We start from the raw sequence: 20,904 nt of genomic DNA on the forward strand, positions 1-20,904 counted from the left end.
ATGTTGGGCAGTGAGTACTTGCCCATGGCCCCTTTAAATAGTTGAATTTCACGCCAAAGCATGATGACGTCAGATGCAGCGGCGCTTTTCATTCTTTGCCCAGAAAAAACTTGACAAAGTAATAAGGTTACTCAGTTTCCAAGATAATAGATCTATATAGTGGATTTGGCACTGCTCAGTCCTTCCTGCCTTCTGTTCCAAATTGGGTACTGCTGTGTCTATTGACACAGAGGCACTTGGAGCTACCCCCACCTTCTTACTAGGTGATCACTCTAGGGATCCCACAGCACCCCTGAACCTCTTGCAATCATTCACAAGGTAAATGACGGAAATTATGGAAACGTTGAAAATATTCAGCACAATCATGGATTAGGTATAGTGATGATATCCTTATTATTTGGGACAGTACACCATAGTAACATACTAATTTAGGTTGATTAAAATACACATGTCCATCAAGTTCAAACCCTTCCAAATATTTAGATGGAACCTCCTTTCTTCTAATCGGAATGGGTGACCTTGTGTCAGCTGGAAAGACCTACTGGTAAATAAAGCATTAGAGAGATTATTATATGATCCCCTTATATATTTATACATAGTTATCATATCACCCCTTAAGCGCCTCTTCTCCAGCTTGAACATCCCTAATTTGGCCAGTCTTTCCTCATAGCTAAGATTTTCCATACATTTTACCAGCTTAGTTGCCCTTCTCTGCACCCTCTCTAATACAATAATGTCCTGTTTGAGTGATGGAGACCAAAACTGTACGGCATATTCTAGATGGGGCCTTACCAGTGCTCTATACAGTGGAAGAATGACCCCCTCCTCCCATGACTCTATGCCCCTTTTAATACAGCTCAAGACCTTATTTGCCCTTGACGCTGCTGACTGGCATTGCTTGCTACAGCCAAGTTTATCATCTACAAGGACTCCAAGGTCCTTTTCCACAATGTATTTGCCTAGTGCAGTCCCATTAAGGGTATAAGTGGCTTGGGTATTTTTACATCCCAGGTGCATGACTTTACATTTATCAACATTGAATCTCATTTGCCACTTAGCTGCCCAGATTGCCAGTTTGTCAAGATCCTGTTGCAAGGATGCCACATCCTGGATGGAATTAATTGGACTGGATAGTTTTGTGTCATCTGCAAACACTGATACATTACTTGCAATACCCTCCCCTAAGTCATTAATGAACAAGTTAAATAAAAGTGGACCCAATACCGAGCCCTGGGGGACCCCACTAAGAACCTTACTCCAAATAGAGAATGTCCCATTAACAACCACCCTCTGTACCCGATCCTGTAGCCAGTTTCCTATCCATGTGCAAATGACTTCATTAAGCCCAACAGAACATAGTTTTGAAAGCGCCTGCATGTCCTGTAACACTTACCTCTCTGTATCAGACCATTGCTGTAGTACTGTGTCTTTGATTGTCGACTGGAAAATTTTTATACAAGTGATTTTCTACCATTAAGAAATAAATCTTTTGTAGGGAGTGAAATGTCGGATTTATGCTCCTATAGTCCTCCAGGGATATAAGGTTCTCAGCCACGATGAGTAAGTCCCTCTAAGATTTGAATAAATACTTACTCAAATCGAGCCTGGCCCCGAAGTTCCCCCTGGGCCTGACTTGAACCAAACAGATTCTCTCAGGAAATTAACCAGACAGCTTTATTTGAGGTATACATTAATACAGAGTATTACAATACAGAGTATTAAATAATAGCTCACGTTTCCTGAAAGCTCGTGAGGACGTTGGGGGACCATAAGCAATACAACAGATGACTATTTAACCATTTCTTCTTCCATGGGGCTGATCCAGAGGAATCCAATCATCATTCTTGTTTTAGCATAACTGTGTCACTATTTCCATCTTAGGGACAGACTCACAGGCTCAGTACAATAGCCAAATAAGGTTCATCTACTGTGTCAGCACAGTATCCAGAATGGTATCTATGCTGTAGTTTTTGTAGTCTTGCTTGGCCTTGCACTATACTTGTGACATGAGACAACAGATGTATTCCTTGTTCTGTGCAAACATTCTAATAACAGAATGGCATTTAACCTTGAGCTTCTTCTACAACACAGCAATTCTGTACTAGTGTCCTGTTCCATAATCTTTGTTCTTTGATAATAACCACTTATGGCTTAAATCTAAAACTCTGATATCTACACCATAGGGTTAATGTGCCCCTATGGCTTTAAATCCCTACACTTCCTGATCTCCCTAGTTGCTGGGCAGATGTCCATGTATCTAGTTATAATTTGCTCAGTTGTATTATTGGCCGAGAGGCGTTATGACCACTTCCTGTCACACTTTGGTATAGTGAGTAAGAAGGGCTGGATCTTCCTCTTTGGCTTCTGGTTGCTGACCCAGCTGGATGTTTCCAGGGAGCCTTGGTATAACAAGGCCAAGTAAAACCACATTCATTAGAGGGACCAGTACTTCTAGTGATAAATCAGGGACCCTGTGAATGAGGCATTAAATAGTGTCAGGTGTATTTCCTGTACTAGTAAATTCTAGGTGTGTAAGTCAGTTAGGGTTGAGCTAAAAGGGGCAGTTCTGAGCTCCAACATAAGAGTGGTAGTTTTGGAGGTGTCTCTCCCAAGCCATATTGCCTGTAGTGTAGGGATCCCAGTGAGAGGGAATCAGGGTAGAATATTTCCCTGAGGTGATCCAGACCAATACAGGGTGTGTCGCAGAGGTGAAGTGACATTCCTGCCAAATGTGTCTGCCGGGGAGTGGCAAGTCTGTGTTACACTCTGCATGTGATGTTGCCTGTACCACTGACCACTGAGAAACATGAGTAAATCCTGGGCATCATTTGTCTTGGACCATTAAACTGTTCTATTTTTGTTGCAAGAACCTCCTGGCGTCCTTGTTTTTTGTTTTTCATGCACAGTAGCATATGGGACTTGTAGTTGCACTACATCCTTACTTCACTGCTTCCACATAGCGAAGGCCCAGCCTGGTGTGTTAGAGTCCAATGTAACACATGCTCTATATTGTTAGCTGGACATTAACCCTTTTGGTCTAAATAGTGTTACACTTTAAACAAGAGTCATTTATTAAGTTTTGTTCATGGGACAAAAGGTTAAACCCTTCTGTGACACTGTTCTATGATTCTCATCTAACTCATGTTTACTTAGATTTATCACTTGTAAATGACTAGTGAAGTCTGGAGTCGCTTTTGGTTTCATCTGGTTCTGTAACCCCTGATATACCGCTACTTCTGATGCTTTAGTTGTTTCCCTTTGAACCTTCTCCCCCTCTTTCCTCTTCTAATGTTTTTTCTTTCTCTTCTCTCCACATATTGCTGTTTTTTCTGTCTGGAAAAAAAAAATCTTTCCATCTACTTCTGTTCTCTCTTCTCCCATTGTCACTTTCTCTTATTTCCTCCTCTAAAACACCTTCTTCTCACATCAAATGTTTTTTAAGGAAATAATAGTTAATGTACTGTTGCCCTGCACTGGTAAAACTGGTGTGTTTGCTTCAGAAACACTACTATACTTTATATAAACAAGCTGATGTGTAGCCATGGGGGCAGCCATTTTAGCACAGGACACACAGTAGATAACAGATAAGCTATGTAAAATCCCATTGTATACTATGGAACTTATCTGTTATCTGCTGTGTATACTGTGCCTTTTCTCATTTCTCAGATTTGATTGGCTACACAGCAGCTTGTTTATTTAAACAATAGTAGAGTTTCTGATGCAAACAAACCAGTTTGTTCAGTGCTGGACAACAGTACATTATATTTTTATTACTTTAAAACACGTTGTTTGTTGTCACTGTTCCGTTAACACTGAATTCATATTCCTGATTGCATGGAATTACTCTACACGTCATTCTATATGTTTTTGTCCAGGACGTCTAGTTATCCAACAACTAGAAAAGATTTTGTCCTTCCGTTATTGAGATTAATATTAACTCACAGTTTCATTGTGTTTCCAAAAACATGTTATCTTCAAACAAAAGAGAACGCAATGGGAACATCCTGTGCCCGCTCCGATGCAACCTTTATTTGGGATGGCTGAGATACAAGAGGTATTTTAGATAAATGTTCAAGGTATAAAGAACACATTTTTATTAATTTAGAAACAATCTTTATAATATGGCAAATCTGCATTGCCTTAATAATAACAGCTATAATTTTGTTTTCAATTCTTAGAATTGAAAATTTATCGTAATACAGAAAATGTTATTAACACAGACATGTAGAGGAAAGAAGACTTTACTAATGGTACTTTGCACTGGGATAGCCATCATCCGAATTTCATGAAAAGAAATATACCGATTGGGGAATTCCTGCATTTAAGAGAGATTATAGTGACAACTCTACCTATAAGCATGTATGTATTGAGTCAGAGGGTTTGGTAAGGAATGGGTATATGCAGGACCGCCATCAGAAATTGCAGGGCCCCATACGACAAAATTTACTGGGCCCCCTGGGCTGCACCCACTGCAAGCCCCACCTACAGTTCCCCCCCCACCACACAGTAAAAAAACAAAAAAAATATTGGTGGCTAGGGTTCCCACATGTTAATTAAAAATAAAAAGATGTTGGTGGTCAGGGCCCCCCATTAAAAAATATTGGTGGCTAGGACCCCACATGAGAAAATAAAATTGGGCCCCTTAAACGTCCATGCCTTCCCGAAGTCAGCAGCTCTCAGAAAGATGGGGGCCCTGGCTAATCAAGTAAGTGTGGCGTGGCCGGGCCCCCCTTAACCTCGGGGCCCCCTACAACTCTCCCCCCTGTCCCCCCCTGATGGCTGCCCTGGGTATATGCTCAAGAAAAAAGAAAGGGTTAGAAAATGGGCAAAAAAAAAGTGTCATCAATAGATTTTTAGGACAGGAATCAACTGTGACTTTTAGAAGATCACCAAATTGATGCGATCCATTTTTGCGATACATATAAGAAACAAAGGACAACTGGATCATTTCTTCGTAGCTACTGCATAGCATGCCCAGTTATAGCAAAGAGAGACAGCTATACTTTGATAAACTGATATCAATTATCAGTTGATGGTGAGTCAGAATAGAAAGCCAATCCACATAGCCAGTCATTTCGCCTTGTGCCAGAAGGATGATAATGGAAGCCAGTGTTGACAACCACACACACTTTAAACCACACCCATGTTATCTCATGAACTTTTAATACCATGTCCACATTAATGGTGGTAACACACAGGTTGGTGCTCACTGCAGGGATATCATATGTGAAAAATGTAAGTCATACCCTTAAATATACCATAAACATACCCTTAAAGGAACAGTAACGTAAAAAAATAAAAGTGTCTTAAAGTAAAACAAATATAATGCAGGGTTGCCCTGCACTGGTATAATTTCCGTGTTCGCTATAGAAACACTACTTTTGTTTATATAAATAAACTGCTGTGTAGCAATGGGAGCTGCCAATCAAAAATGAAAGGGGTCTGGTTACACAGCAGATAGCAGATAAACTCTGTAGAACATAATGGCGTTATCTGTTATCCACTATTTAACCTGTGCCACACACAGGGAGCATAGGGAAGGCAGAGTGTGGCACACACAGGGAGCATAGGACAGGCAGAGTATGGCACACACACAGGGAGCACAGGGAAGGCAGAGTATGGCACACACAGGGAGCATAGTGAAGGCTGAATAGAACAGGAGAGACAGGGAAACCTATCAGTATTCATACTGAGCTACATACAGTGATACAATGCTGTGTCACTATGCTCCTTCAGCAGTTTGTAGTGTGAACTGGTGAATAACATGGGGAGTTCCAGTCTGGGTCTGAGGTGTGAACAATAGAGATGTTACAGGTGTGGAATACAGGTGTGAACAGTGCAAGAGTTTACAGTCTTAATTTGTGGAGTAAAGAATGCATGAGCCGGTTAATCTCAGTACGGACACTTTTTAACCCTTTGCCTGCCAAGCACGTACGCCTTACATGCTGGTAGGCAGGGGCTCTATCTGCCAATGACTTCCTATGTACGTTCTTGCGCAGATGAGTGTTTTTCTCTGCACCGGCGGCTTCAGTCTCCTCTGCAGAGAGTGTGCGGCATTGACGGCCCCCGGCAACGAGGCTGGGTAGGTGTCATGTGACTGTCGCAGGGCCGACCTCAAAGCAGCAGGTGCGGCTAAGGTTTTTAAAATGTAGGGTCTAAATGACCCCAGCAACAATATACTGATTTGAATAAGGGACTGGGCTATGTATGGGAGAGGCCAGAACAGAAAGACGAGTAGTATAAAGTAGCAATAACATACCTCCCAACATTTTGGAAGTAAAAAGAGGAACAAAAAAATGTTTTGCATGTAGAACAGCGAAAATGTTGTGACCACGCACCTTTCTGTGGCCACACCCCTTAACTACCACGTTCATTTTACATAATTTGGCAGGTTATGAAACTTTGAAAATATTTCTCCTTATCTAAACAGTTTTTTTTGTGTCTCAAAATTGTTACAAAGTATCTTATTTGCACCTGCTAGCTGTTTCTAAGTGAGAAACTTTGTTTCTTTTTTTGGCTGTTCAGTGCAGAGAAAGTAGGGACTTTTCAGTACAAATGAGGGACTGCAGGTTGAGCTGTCAAAAGAGGGACTGTCCCTCCAAAAAAGGGACAGTTGGGAGGTAATACACGTGTAGTCTTATTGATCATTCTACATGGGGCTATTTGACAGCTGGAAACATTCAGAAGGCAAGTAATTAAACTATTAAAACATGAATGAAAAGTCACATAGGATTAGACATCAGTAACATTATACTAAATAGCCAAACACTTCATTTTGCTTCTTTCATAGAAACAAGTACCAGCTGAAACACAGCGGCCAGTCCCAGCCACGCACGCCGCTTGGAAACATTTGCAAATAAAATGAATCTTCCACGACGCTTCCGACTTCTGGGAGGATCACGTGACACGCGGGAGGCCAGAACGAAACAATAACAAATGCTTCCGTCGCGCTGTGATGACGTCATAGCCTTGGAGGTATGGAGGCGGCAACATGAATAAAGGCTGGTTAGAGCTGGAAAGCGATCCAGGTACGAGTTTTTAATCGTGCCCAGCACTTTCCGCACTGTCGGGGTGATTCATGTGTGCGTGTAACATAAATAGGACAATGATGCTCCATTACGTGCCGCTGTAGGGCTCAGGCCTGGGCGGATTCCTTTGTGTTTGGCACCTGCGGGCGCACTAACTCTGCACAACTGCAGCTTCCTGTGTGATAGGAAATCTGTCTGTGTAAGAACTGCTGCTGCAGAGCTCTGTGTCCGGTTTTGTTTCTGTTGTGTTTGTCTGTGGGCGAGCTGACCCATTGAATCTAAGTATGGATTGCAAGCTCTGTAGTAGGCCAGGGGACCAAAGCAACCACACACTCACATTTACTGTCAGGGATCTGTCTATCCATAGAACATTATTGACTGATGTATTCAATCTCTTCTAAAATACACCAGCCAGTCTTCATCACCCTGTCCCCTTGTAGCGACACCCTCGCCCCCTTGTAGTGTCACCCTCGCCCCCTTGTAGCGTCACCCTCGCCCCTTGTAGCGTCACCCTCGCCCCCTTGTAGCGTCACCCTCGCCCCCTTGTAGCGTCACCCTCGCCCCCTTGTAGCGTCACCCTCGCCCCCTTGTAGCGTCACCCTCGCCCCCTTGTAGCGTTACCCTCGCCCCCTTGTAGCGTCACCCTCGCCCCCTTGTAGCGTCACCCTCGCCCCCTTGTAGCGTCACCCTCGCCCCCTTGTAGCGTCACCCTCGCCCCCTTGTAGCGTCACCCTCGCCCCCTTGTAGCGTCACTCCCGCCTCCTTGTAGCGTCACCCTGCCAATGTTCCCTCTAAGGCCGAGGTCCCCAACCATTTTCAGCTGCGAGCAACATTCAACTGTAAAAAGAGTTGAGGAGGAACACAAGTACAAAAATGTTCCCGGGGTGCCAAATAAGGGCTGTGATTGGCTATTGGTAGCCCCTATGTCAGTGATCCCCAACCAGTAGCTCATGAGCAACATGTTGCTCTCCGACCCCTTGGATGTTGCTCCCAGTGGCTTCAAAGCAGGTGATCATTTTTGAATTCCAGGCTTGGAAGTAAGTTTTGGTTGTATAAAAACCAGGTGCAGTGCCAAAGAGAGTCTCAATGTATGTTGACAATCCACATAGGGACTACCACATGGCCAATTTACAGCACTTATTTGGCACCCCAAGAACATTTTTCGTGCATGTGTTGCTCCCCAACTCCTTTTACTTTTGAATGTTGCTCACAGGTTCAAAAGGTTGGGGATCCCTGCCCTATGTGGACTGACAGCCTACAGAAGAGTCAGTTTGGCAGTACATCTGTTTTTTATGCAACTAAAACTTGCCTCAAAGCCTGGGATTCAAAATTAAGCACCTGCTTTAAGGCCACTGAGAGCAACATCCAAGGGGTTGGAGAGCAACATGTTGCTCGCGAGCTACTGGTTGGGTATCCCTGCTCACAAATCGTGATGCACACAAAGAATTTTGTGTTATAACATAAAATTATGTATAAATTTTGACCTGAGCACACCGTTTTTAAAAACTGCTAGCACAAGTCTGAAATGTGCGCACAGAAGAATTATTTTGTGCACATAGCCGAGAAGGATTTACACTAAACATTGCACCCAGGCCAGTTATAGCGTCGCCCAGGCCCATTCTATACCTACTGCAAGTAAAGAACTTTGTAAGATAAAATCAAAATAGCTTTGGAAGTATAAACAGTCAATGTCCTGCTGCCCACCGTTATGGCAGCTGTCCTGGATCACTGGTTCAGTATCAACATCATCATTTTATATGGTGCCAGAAAGTTATCACAGCATTGCACCACAGGGCTTGGAATAAATTAATAACTGGAGAATGTAACTGGAGGCTTGTGCTTCTATGTAATGCCTGAACAAATGAACACATATGTGGTTGCTATACTTTACACTGTAAATGCCCAGCCCTGCAGCCCACCAGCTGGTGTTTCAACTGCAATATCCAGTGTCCACTTACAGCTAAAGGTAGATATTGGTATGGGAGTTTAAAAGAGAACTAAACCTTATAAATGAATATCTAAAAATACCGTATTTTATATACTGAACTTATTGCACTAGCCTAAAGTTTCAGCTTGTCAATAGCAGCAATGATCCAGGACTTCAAACTTGTCACAGGGGGATCCCCATCTTGGAAAGTGTCTGTGACACTCACATACTCAGTGGGCTCTGAGCAGCTGTTGAGAAGCTAAACTTAGGGGTTGTCACATATCATCAAGCAGAAAATGAGATTGGCCTGTAATATAAGCTGATACTACAGGGCTGATTATTAAATTCTGATGCTTTAGTCCAAGTAATTGTCAGAAAAGGTCAAACGCAGTATTAATTCTGCAAATTCAGGGTGCTTTTATTTCCACACTACACTTGGAAAAAGTGCTGTTGCTCGAAACATGTAGTGTGGAAATAAAAGCACCCTGAATTTGCAGAATTAATACTGCGTTTGACCTTTTCTGACAGTTACTTGGACTGAATTATATAGCTTCACTGGACGGAAGCAGTGAGAATTGGTCTTAAAGGAGAAGGAAAGCTACGGAGGCATTTTATTGCCAATAGATTAGCTGCAATAGTGCAAGCTAGAATGCTATATTTATTCTGTAGAATGTTTTACCATACCTGAGTAAAAAGCTCTAGAAACTCTCTGTTTGTTTAGAATAGGAGCTGCAGTATTAACATGGTGTGACATCACTTCCTGCCTGAGTCTCTCCCTGCTCTGGACTCAGATTACAGTAGAGAAGGGAGGGGGGGGAAGAGGCGCAAACTGAGCATGCTCTTGCCCAGGGCAATGAGGTTTAAGCTGAAGACAGGAAGTCTGATACAGAAGCCCATGAGTACATAATAGAAGGAAAGAAATGCAGTGTTTCTTTTGACAGGGGACTCAGAGCAGCACTTCTTTGGGGGTTTACTGGTATATTTAGATGGACCTTTCTGTTAAGGCTTACTTAGTTTTAGCCTTTCCTTCTCCTTTAAAGTGTGAGTGAATCCATATCCTGCTTTGTTGGTAAATTCTGATGCTAGTTGCACTGGGGTTTGTGCTGCCACGTAGTAATTATCTGTATTAATTACTAATCAGCCTTATATTGGGACATTTCTATACTATGTGTACTGTATATTGTGAGTGGGTCCCTAAGCTCAGTAAGTGACACAGCAGCACAGAGCATGTGCAGTGAATCAGCAGAAAAGAAGATGGGGAGCTACTGGGGCATCTTTGGAGACACAGATCTTTACTGCTAAAGGGCTGTGGTTGCCTTGGGTTGGTACAGAAGCCTAAAACATAATGTACAATGTCTCCCCTACTTCTCTAGTTAAGCTTTAGTTCTCCTTTAATCTCCAGTGCCCCTAGTAAATATCTGTAGGGGCTCCTCTTGTCCCAGCAGCATCCCAAAACTGATGTAAGTTTTATGGGATGGCTCCAGGGTCTTTGCCCTGCACATAATATGTATAATGTCTTTCTATTTCAGAATAACCATTGTTCAATGATTTCTTTTTGTCTCTCAGGACTTTTTACACTGCTGGTTGAAGATTTTGGTAAGTAAATGAAAAAAGCTTATATTGTAGCATCTACTTGAGAAATAAGATATATATATATGGCCGATTCTAACTGTTACTGGTCAGGAAATGGGTGTTTAGTGAAAGGAAAAGTTACTGTGGGCGGGTTAGAAATGGTGTGCACTGTTTATTATTCTGTTTTTTGTTTTTCCTGCAGGTGTGAAAGGGGTGCAGGTTGAAGAGATCTATGATCTTCAGAGCAAGTGCCCAGGGTATGATATCACGGGAAAAGGCATCTCTTTCCTTCTTATTGTAACTTCCCTTCTTTTCTGTCCTTCCATTTAGAAGGCCCAGTACACAAAATGACTCTAATTAGAGTGAATCCGGTGACAAAGCTAATAAAATATCGAGCTTATAACTGTCCCAAACTAATTTTTTACCCTAAGAGGATAAACACTATATGAATATTAGATGGCTCTGCAATAAAGACTTTGGTTCCTTATTCCCCTGTAGATCTTATAGATATCTGAGGGTATCCCTAATGTATGGAAATTACTCTCCCTAGAAGCTTTGATGCTGTTGTTATACTTTCCTCTGGATCATGTAGGAAATACATAGGGGATTATGAGTGTAGAGTTAAATCAATGGTTCATCTTTTTCCACAGGCCAGTGTATGGCTTTATCTTTCTATTTAAATGGATCGAAGAGAGAAGGTCACGCCGGAAAGTTTCCACTCTACTGGACGACACGTCCGTCATGGAAGATGAAGTTGTCAACAACATGTTCTTTGCCCATCAGGTATGGTGGAAGATAATATATGTGAAGGTATAGACATTATGTGTGACGCTGTTTGTTAATATCACACGCTGCTCCTTTTTATTTCATGTTCATTCTAGCTGATCCCTAATTCATGTGCTACTCACGCCCTACTGAGTGTGTTACTGAACTGTAGTGGGGTTCATCTGGGGCCCACACTGAGCCGGATCAAGGAATTCACCAAAGGATTCAGCCCAGAGGTACTGCATTAGTCAAAGTTTAGTTTCTTAAACACTGGCATGTGTTACCTTTGGCAACTGCATGGGGTAGTTTAATAAATAGACTTATCTTGCATGACAACAATTGATTGGGTGTGGTTTAGGTTTTACAGAAGCACTTCAAAGTCTGAAGGGGGGCTACAGGAGATGAAGATGGTTGGGAAACCCTGGTTGAATGCATAAGCTTGTTTTTCAGTGATACTGTAGTTGGAATGTGTATATATGATGTTGTGGAGGAAACTTGTTACCTACTTTCCCGCTGGTGGATATAGGTGCAGTATTATCTGGAATATGTATAGAGACAGTTAAGCTGTAACTAAGAGGATATAGAGGTACATCATTACCATCTTTTCTTTCCCAGAGTAAAGGTTATGCAATTGGGAATGCTCCAGAACTGGCAAAAGCTCACAACAGCCATGCCAGGTAAGTAAAGCTAAAAAAAAAAAGCCTTTTCCTGCGAGGCCATCTTTCTGCGGCAGAGCAGGTACAAACTCTTCTGCTGCCTTTCCTGCTAATCATTTACACTGACAACCTTTTACCAAAGTTATTTTTAAAGGTGCAGTGTACACCCTCCAATAAACTACACTGACGTTGGAAGGTGTTCTGCTTATTTTGTTTCTTTCTCAGCAGTGCACATGGAGGATGAATCGTAAACTCGTTCGGTATGATTTGTAGAACCTCATATGATTTGGTCATACTCTTCCTCCTAATACAGGAGGGATAATAATCTCTCTAAATGTACCTTCTCAAATGACATGTTTTACTGGGGAGGACACTTTTTTTTCACTTCTCCCCAACTCCTGGCCTGAATTGCTTTGGATGCTTAGGAACTATGGCTTTAGATAGTTGTAGAAGCTGCATATGAGAGCGCTGTCTGCTTTCAAGTTTAGGAATTATACTAATTTGTTAATAAATTAGAACCACCATCAACTTCGTTTATTAAGAAATCATGTAACGTGCATTTTATACTCCATTTTCCCCCAGAGGTAGTACCCCCCCCCCCAGTTTTTGCCTCTTTTCACAAGTTTTGCTAACCTTTCTCTCCTCCGTGCCCTATGCACATTTTGAGATGCTAAATTTTCCTTGACTTCTACAGACCAGAGCCCCGCCACCTGCCTGAGAAGCAGAATGGGATCAGTGCTGTTCGGACCATGGAAGCGTTTCACTTTGTCAGTTATGTTCCTATTAAAGGACGACTTTTTGAGCTTGATGGGCTAAAAGTCTACCCTATTGACCATGGTAAGGAATAGACAAATGCAGGAAAAAAAAAAAGTACATTTACTTCCATATCATTTTGCATAGCTGTGCAACATGCTCTACAGTTAATCTGGGTTAACACCTTCTATACTCCTCTGTGAGTGGGTACTGCCTTTCTTTTCTTTGTAGAAAAAGTTCACTTCCATACCAGTACATTTATAAATAGTGGAGAATGTAGTGTTGAAACTACTTTGAAAGTAAGCAATAAATTAATTAATTATTCTATTGATGTATGAATCTGCCATCTTATAAAACCTCTGCATTTGATAAATTATCCGTTTAATAGACAAATAGAAGCGGTCCTTATTGGAACCATTATCAATATATTTAACGGGTTGAGTGCAGAGGACTTTTGTATTTGTCTGTCTGAATTTTGTGGTCACAGCCTCATTTCACCTCTACTTAATGTTTTAAAAATTAATGCTGAGAACAACTTTCAGTTGTTTGTTATTAGTATCTGCATTCTGCAGGGGTGGCACCTGCCATTAAATTAGATGGAAAGATGTAGAGTTGGCAGCAGTTCCATTAGCTTTGCCCTCTTAATTAGGTCCCTGGGCAGAGGATGAAGAATGGACAGACAAGGCACGCAGAGTCATCATGGAGAGGATCGGGCTAGCTACAGCAGGGTAAGGGGTTGGGATGTGTGCAAGTAGGTGGGGTACTGGTGCACATATCTGTGTGTTTCTAATAGAAGTGTATTGTATATGCAGGGAGCCATATCATGACATTCGGTTTAACCTGATGGCGGTGGTACCAGATCGAAGGCTAAAATATGAGAGCAAACTTAACATTTTAAAGATGAACAGACAGACTGTGCTGGAAGCATTGCAACAGGTAAATTATCCTCTATCCTCCTCTGAAAATCCCCTCTCCAGAGTTGGGTTATTTACAAACAATGAATGTCAAACTTTGTGTGTTTCTTCACTGGCATTCTACTGCACAGTGGTAATTTGTAGCAGTGGGAGTGCACAAACCCTGACCCAGATGTCCACAGCTTATGGTTCTTTAGACATATACTGGGAGCTGCAGTTCACTAACACCTAGAGAAACAAATGTGGTCATTTCCCCCATGACTGCCTTTTTCTGGAGACCTTCCTTTCGCAATTATTGGCAAAACATAGGCCCCCATTACTTTTGATTATTTTGTCACTGGTTTGGGATATTAACAACATGCTATTTTGTCACCTGCAGTTGATAAGAGTAACTCAGCCAGAACTGATTCAGGCCCAGAAGCCTACTGACAGTCTGAACACAGAAGAAACCAAGAGTCCTGCTTTAAAGGGTCCAGTATCCCAGGAGAGCCACCGGGCGCACCCTGCATCACACAGGAGTGCCACAGGTATTGGGTTTTTTTATTTAAAGGGGAAGTAAAGTCTAAAATAGAATAAGGCTAGAAATGCTGTATTTTGTATACTAAACATGAACTTACTGCACCACAAGCCTAATCAAACAATGATTTATGCTTTCAAAGTTGGCCACAGGGGGTCACCGTGTTGTAACTTTGTTAAACATCTTCGCAGGACCAAGACTGTGCACATGCTCAGTGTGGTCTGTCCTGCTTAGCGATCGTCATAAATGATCAAAACAGCACAAGTCAAATAATATGCGAGAAGCCGATACAGCAAGACTGCACTGGGTCATGTGTTGTCATGTAATCTAATGTGGATTTTATCGTTTTTGTATTGGTTAATACAAACTTTTTCCAACTCTGCAGAACCAATGGCTGCAGAAAAATAATCCTCCAAATAGAATCCAAGTTTATCTGTTTAAATCTGGCTCCATGATCTTTGTCTCTGCAGCTGGAGTTGGAAACAGTAAAGAGAATGTAAAAGCAAAAATAAAATCCAATACTAATCTCTACACAGTTGCAGACTGCTCTACAGGGAAACAAACAAGGGGGCTCCCCTGCTGTTCATAAGTATGATTGTTTCCCTGCAGAGCAGTTAGTGACTGTCTGACAATTCCTATCCACAGCAAGTAAATGAAGGGAGAATTTCACTGCATACAATACGTTTTTTTTTTAATAAAAACTGTACATATTTTTAATTAAAGTATGTTGGAGATAGGTTTCTTTTTTATTAAAGAAAGTAGAAATTTATGCCTTTACATGCCCTTAAAACACTATAAACACTATAAACATTGAGCCAGACAATATATATTAATGCAGCTCCTTTTTTCTAAACTTAGGTACAGAACCAGCAGGGGCCCTCCTCCGAGGTCCTGTTATGTCTGCTTATAGTAAATCCAACCCCCTACCCCAGAACGGAGGTAATGTACCTGTTCCAGCTTCACGACTGCCAGCCTTCCTTGATAACCATAACTATGCCAAGTCACCTATGCAGGTGAGAGTAATATTAGAAACACAATTTCATATCAGTATCAGATTATTACAATTTTAGGGGTTTCAGAAATACAAATGTTGTTATCAAAAAGTGGCAACATCTGAATGTCTGTGATTACAGGAAGAGGAAGACTTGGCTGCAGGGGTGGGTAGGTCACGGGGTGTCCCTCCACCGGCTCCTGATACAGATGAAGAGGAAGAAGAGGAAACTAAGAATGTTAGAAGAACCCTTACACCGCCAGGGTGAGAACATGTTCAGTTCTACCTACCCAATTTCATAAACACCTGAATTGCTAACCCTAATTTATCTGCATCTTCCCTTAGATTCAAGAGAAGAAGTTCAGAGTCTTTGCCTCCACCCCCAGGGCCTGAACCTGGTGTTTTGGCAGAGAAACTAAAAGAGACACAGAGGGAATTGTGCTCCCCCCTTTCCATAAAAACAGGAGCCCCTACTGCTCCCCACTCTCAGCCTTCCCCTACTCCAAGCAATGAGAGCACAGACACTGCCTCAGAAATTGGCAGTGCTTTTAACTCTCCGCTTCGTTCTCCTCTAAGATCTGCCAACCCAACCCGTCCCTCCAGTCCTGTCACCTCTCATCTGTCCAAAGTTCTCTTTGGTGAGGAAGAACCACTATCGCGCCTCGATTGTGTGCGATATAACAGAGCAGTGAGGGAACTGGGACCACATATCAGCACTGGGATTCTGCATTTGAGCAAGGATGGATACCTGTGCCCTCTTAGCAGGCTAGGTAAGTTTTGTTGTTGTTTTTTTAACTTTTTTTTTGTGTATAAAGTGTTTCTCCTCCCAGAAGACCAATGTAATAAGCCACTCATAATTTTTGCTTTGAAGAACTCCCAGCCACACACACAATGAATTTGGAATCGGATCTCCCCTGCCCCCCCCCCCTGGAGGGCACAAAACACGTCTGGCTTTTTGTAACACAACATGTAATATTTTTTGTTCATAAACTTTTTTTTAAGCAGACTGGGGTCTGGTTTGTACCATCTGTTCTCTGCTATTATTGCTTACATTGGTTAGGAGGTATATGGGCAAGGTTACATGTGTAAGCAGAGTGATCAACCTTTAAAATAAAGGGAAAAAGTAAAAATATGTTTACTATGCCATTTTAGCACTTAATTGGTTTGTTACTTTATTCATACCAGAGGGAGAGACTATCTGGAAGTAATTCTGGAATAATGAGACATAAAATACTGGTGTTTGTCAATTGTAACTATTGATGAGTCAAGGTTTTGGGATGAGACTAAGGGTTAGGAGAGCCAATAATAATTTTGCTATTTGCAAAGGACCCATTTACTGTATACAGAATGGTTTATAATAATTGTACTGTACCTAGAGATGGGGCTTTAAAGATCACTGCTGTGCTGGAGAAGGTAGCATATTAGCACAGATAGATTTGTTTGTGAGATAATTGGGTTGTTGAATCTATGATTAAAGGTGGAAAGGGACCTACTGATGATACTTTCACTTCCGCCAATTCAGACACGGGTAAAGTATCCCCCAAGAACCACAAAGTAGAGGAGCCAAGAGAGAGTTCCGAGCCAGACTCAGAGCGTGGCAGAGTCACAGAAGCTCCACAAGGGGAAAAATTTTCTCCAAAGGTAAGGAACCCAGTTAAATAATGGAAAACCTATCAGCACCTTCACATAACTTCAGTTATAATTAATACGGGATGCATATAAGAACATATAGGCTCAGAGAGAGACTTTGGAACCAAAGAGCTGAAATTTGACTTTCCTTCCATGTTATGTCATGTTAGTTATAGTAGCTTAATATCTTTGTCCCCAGAGGAATATTTGTGTAGTCTGACGTTACAGATAATTGCTATTTCTCTATTTAATGTAAAAAAAAACCCTAGATTGCTTGCTTAAAGAGCTACCCCTGTATCTAGACTGTTGTGGAAAGCTATGCACTGCCTATTCTTTTAAGAGACCATATAACTTGGCATTAACCTTAAACATGGTGAAGACTGTGGTATTCTAAGATTGTTTACAATTGGCCTTCGATTTATTATTGTTTGTGGTTTCTTAATGGTTTTCTGCAGCTCTCCCTGTACAGTATGTTTTCTGGTTGCTGCAGTCGTTTTTGCCCTAGCAACCAGACAATGCTTGATCGATGGACTGGAAGTTGAATAGATCAACAAGTGATAAATAAACAAAGCTAGCCTCAGGATTTAAAATGTTTTAGTTGCTGCAATGACCCAAGCAACCGTTTTATATTTCAGGGTGGTTATTGGCAGTTTAGAAATCCCAATAATAATTTTTTTTTTAAAAAAACACAAAAAAGTGTTGATGTCTGCATTATACTAGAGATAGTTTGTGTTTTTATATTAATAGGAGATGCATTACAGCTTCCTAATTTGACTAAAATATATGGTTGCTGTATAATATACATATTATGGAGTTATTCTATAATGCATCTCCTTACTAGGCTGGATTGTGTACTAATTTAATTTGGTGGCTTGGTTTGTTTAAAGGAGAACTAAACTTTAACAATGAAGATGGCTAGAAATGCCATATTTTATATATTGAACTCCGTGAACCAGCCTAAAGATTCAGCATCTCTGTAGTAGTAATGATCCAAGTCTTCAAAGTTGTCACAGAAGTTTCCCATCTTGAAATTTGTTGGAGTGTCTGTGGCACTCACACGCTCAGTGGGCGCTGAGCAGCTGTGGAGAACTTGGAGGTCTTTGCAAATCATCAAGCAGAAAATTAGGTTGGCCTGTCATATAGGTCATATAGTATATTATAAGTTGGTCCCTAAGCTCAGTAAGTGACAGCAGCACAGAGCATGTGCAGTGAATCAGCAGAAAAGAAGGTGGGGAGCTACTGGGGCATCTTTGGAGACACAGATCTTTACTGCTAAAGGGTTGTGGTTGCCTTGGGCTGGTTCAGAAGCACAAACCTTAATGTACAACCTTTCTAGCTTCTTCTTTAGTTAGGCTTTAGTTTTCATTTAAAGGGAGAGGTTTGGAAAATAACTGTTTGTTATTTCAGGAGCTGCTAGCTTTGCTGAAGTGTGTTGAAGCTGAAATCTCTGCATCTGAAGCCTGTCTGCGGGAGGAACTTGAAAAACGCAAAAAATTCAAGGTCTCTTTGTTCCATTTACCATCACTATACTGGCACTTTCTCTTTGCATTTGACCATTTCTTCATGACTTTATCAGCTAATTCCTTGTGTTTGAACTCTGTCCTGCAGATTGATGACCAAAGACGGACTCATAACTATGATGAATTTATCTGTGCATTCATCTCAATGTTGGCTCAGGAAGGTAAGTGTAGTGGTCAGCTGACTTTGCTGTGCAACAGAAGTCCATAGTATAATTGTTTCCTTATGTTCCACTCTTTTCCTGCACAAGGAATGCTGGCAAGCTTGGTGGAGCAGAACATCTCTGTTCGTAGACGTCAGGGGGTCAGCATTGGCCGATTGCACAAACAGAGGAAGCCAGACAGGCGCAAACGATCCCGTCCTTACAAGGCCAAGAGACAATAAACAACCCAAAGCTATGGGTTATGTGTCATCATCAATAGGTTTGTGTAGAAAGAGCTGATAGCTGTGCTGTTGATATTGCCATTCCCAAGTTCTAAAATCATTGGCTTTTAAAATTGTTGAATAGTGAGTTGCTCTGTCACACCCAGTGTTTGGGTTTATATGTTTAGTGATCTGACATTTCTCATATGTATACAATGCCCTGTGTATATGATGTACATAGCCAGTTTTTTATACCCCCTTATAAATACTTTGTTATATAATTTCTGTATAACATTCAGTGGCTTTAGTTCATGTCGCACAACACGTTTGTCTTTTATTCAGTATTACACATAGGCCAGAAGTATCGTCTCATATGAAGATGATGATATTTGTTTTCTGTATTGGCTGTAGCCTTGAAGTGAATCATGTTAAAAATAGGTTGCAACCCACTTTCAATTATTGTCTGAATGTCACTAAAGGTTCATAAATGCTGTTACCCCAACAGCTCTTTCATCATGAAATAAACAATGAAGTAATAACTGTTTCAGCCGTTTAAATGAGTGGGGCTTATTCTTTTTGCTAGTGGGGTTGGAGGATGATTGTAGTGAGTGGGAGTTGGAGGATGATTGTAGTGAGTGGAGGTGGGAGGATTATTGTAGTGAGTGGGGGTGGGAGGATGATTGTAGTGAGTGGGGTTGGAGGATGATTGTAGTGAGTGGGGGTGTGAGGATGATTGTAGTGAGTGGGGTGGGAGGATGATTGTAGTGAGTGGGGTTGGAGGATGATTGTAGTGAGTGGAGGTGGGAGGATGATTGTAGTGAGTGGGGGTGGGAGGATGATTGTAGTGAGTGGGGGTGGGAGGATGATTGTAGTGAGTGGGAGTTGGAGGATGATTGTAGTGAGTGGGGGTGGGAGGATGATTGCAGTGAGTGGGGGTGGGAGGATGATTGTAGTGAGTGGGGGTGGGAGGATGATTGTAGTGAGTGGGAGGATGATTGTAGTGAGTGGGGGTGGGAGGATGATTGTAGTGAGTGGGAGGATGATTGTAGTGAGTGGGAGGATGATTGTAGTGAGTGGGGTTGGAGGATGATTCTAGTGAATGGGGGTTGGAGGATGATTGTAGTGAGTGGGAGGAGGATTGTAGTGAGTGGGGGTTGGAGGAGGATTGTAGTGAGTGGGGGTTGGAGGATGATTGTAGTGAGTGGGGGTTGGAGGATGATTCTAGTGAGTGCGGTGACAAATTAGGATAAATCAAACAAGTGATTTTTTATTTCATTGCACTACATGTTTCGGATCTAACTAATCCTTCCTCAGGTGTTCACGATCAGTTAGATCGGAAACATGTAGTGCAACAAAATAAAAAGCACTTGTTTGATGGCTGTGTTATTTAGTGATTTATCCTAATTTGTGAAGACAAGGAAGTTTTGGCGGCTCCTAACTGATGAACCCGATACAGTGAGAATGCAAAGAAAGTTTTTACCTACACCATTGATCTGGTGAGTGTGGTGTCCTGAGGGCGAAATAAAATGATTTCCCAGAAGCTGTAATCATTTTCTTCAAAAACTGCTGTTTTATAATTGTAGCAGATACATTGGATAGCTTCAAGAAGGGGTTAGATGGCTTTTTAATTAAGTGAATACAGGGTTATTGAAAATAGCTTTTGTACAAGTTGATCCAGAGACTGATTATATCATCCAAACTTTTAGACGCCTTCCCCGCAAAACTTGTTCCGCGAAAATCTTTATAACTTACTGGAGGTGCTCCATGCAGCAAACAATGCCTTCTTGTACTCAAATTCAAATGAAACAGGCACACTTGAAAAGTGCTTCTTTATTCTAGTGAGATCCCAGCAAATGTTTGGGGACATCAAGTGCTACTTACGCAAGGGTAAACCTTTTGGGGAGCCCAGAAAATAAAAGGAGACAGAATACTGCAAAGAGATTACCATTTGTTACAACGTATAATGCATGTTCTGATAGGATAAAATCCATTGTATACAGACCCTGGGAAATTCTGGAGAAGGATAAACACTTTGGGACCCTTTTTAAAGAAAAACCCTTGTTTTCATACACGCGAGCTAGATATCGGGGAGACCAACTCACTAGAACAGATATAGGGGTGAGTTATAGTCGCCAACCTACATATTTTGCCTATCATGTCAATGCTGTAACAGCATTAGAAAGGGTAATAAATTTAACCATCCCTTGAAGGGGTATGAGATTGATTTGAAAGATTTTGCCACATGTACAACTGTGGGCGTTATATATATAA

At 41.6% G+C, this 20,904-nt stretch overlaps 1 protein-coding gene across 2 annotated transcripts; it reads left to right on the forward strand.

Moving 5' to 3' along the window:
* Positions 1-6,899: 6,899 nt before the first annotated feature.
* On the forward strand, positions 6,900-19,172 carry bap1.S (BRCA1 associated protein 1 S homeolog). 2 transcript variants are annotated; one of them, XM_018261329.2, is made up of 17 exons: positions 6,900-7,028; positions 10,522-10,551; positions 10,730-10,784; positions 11,178-11,310; positions 11,409-11,528; positions 11,908-11,969; positions 12,643-12,785; positions 13,351-13,429; positions 13,514-13,637; positions 13,995-14,142; positions 14,991-15,145; positions 15,266-15,387; positions 15,469-15,893; positions 16,601-16,764; positions 18,160-18,252; positions 18,361-18,433; positions 18,521-19,172. In XM_018261329.2, exons 1-17 carry the CDS (start codon positions 6,992-6,994, stop codon positions 18,652-18,654), a joined length of 2,097 nt encoding a protein of 698 aa, XP_018116818.1. In that variant the 5' UTR covers positions 6,900-6,991; the 3' UTR covers positions 18,655-19,172. The 2 variants fall into 2 exon arrangements, with proteins under 2 accessions (XP_018116818.1, XP_018116819.1); XM_018261330.2 differs by having other exon boundaries at positions 16,646-16,764.
* The last annotated feature ends 1,732 nt before the right edge of the window (positions 19,173-20,904 follow it).

This window comes from Xenopus laevis, chromosome 4S, assembly GCF_017654675.1.
Source record: "Xenopus laevis strain J_2021 chromosome 4S, Xenopus_laevis_v10.1, whole genome shotgun sequence".
Taxonomy (NCBI): Eukaryota; Metazoa; Chordata; class Amphibia; order Anura; family Pipidae; genus Xenopus; species Xenopus laevis.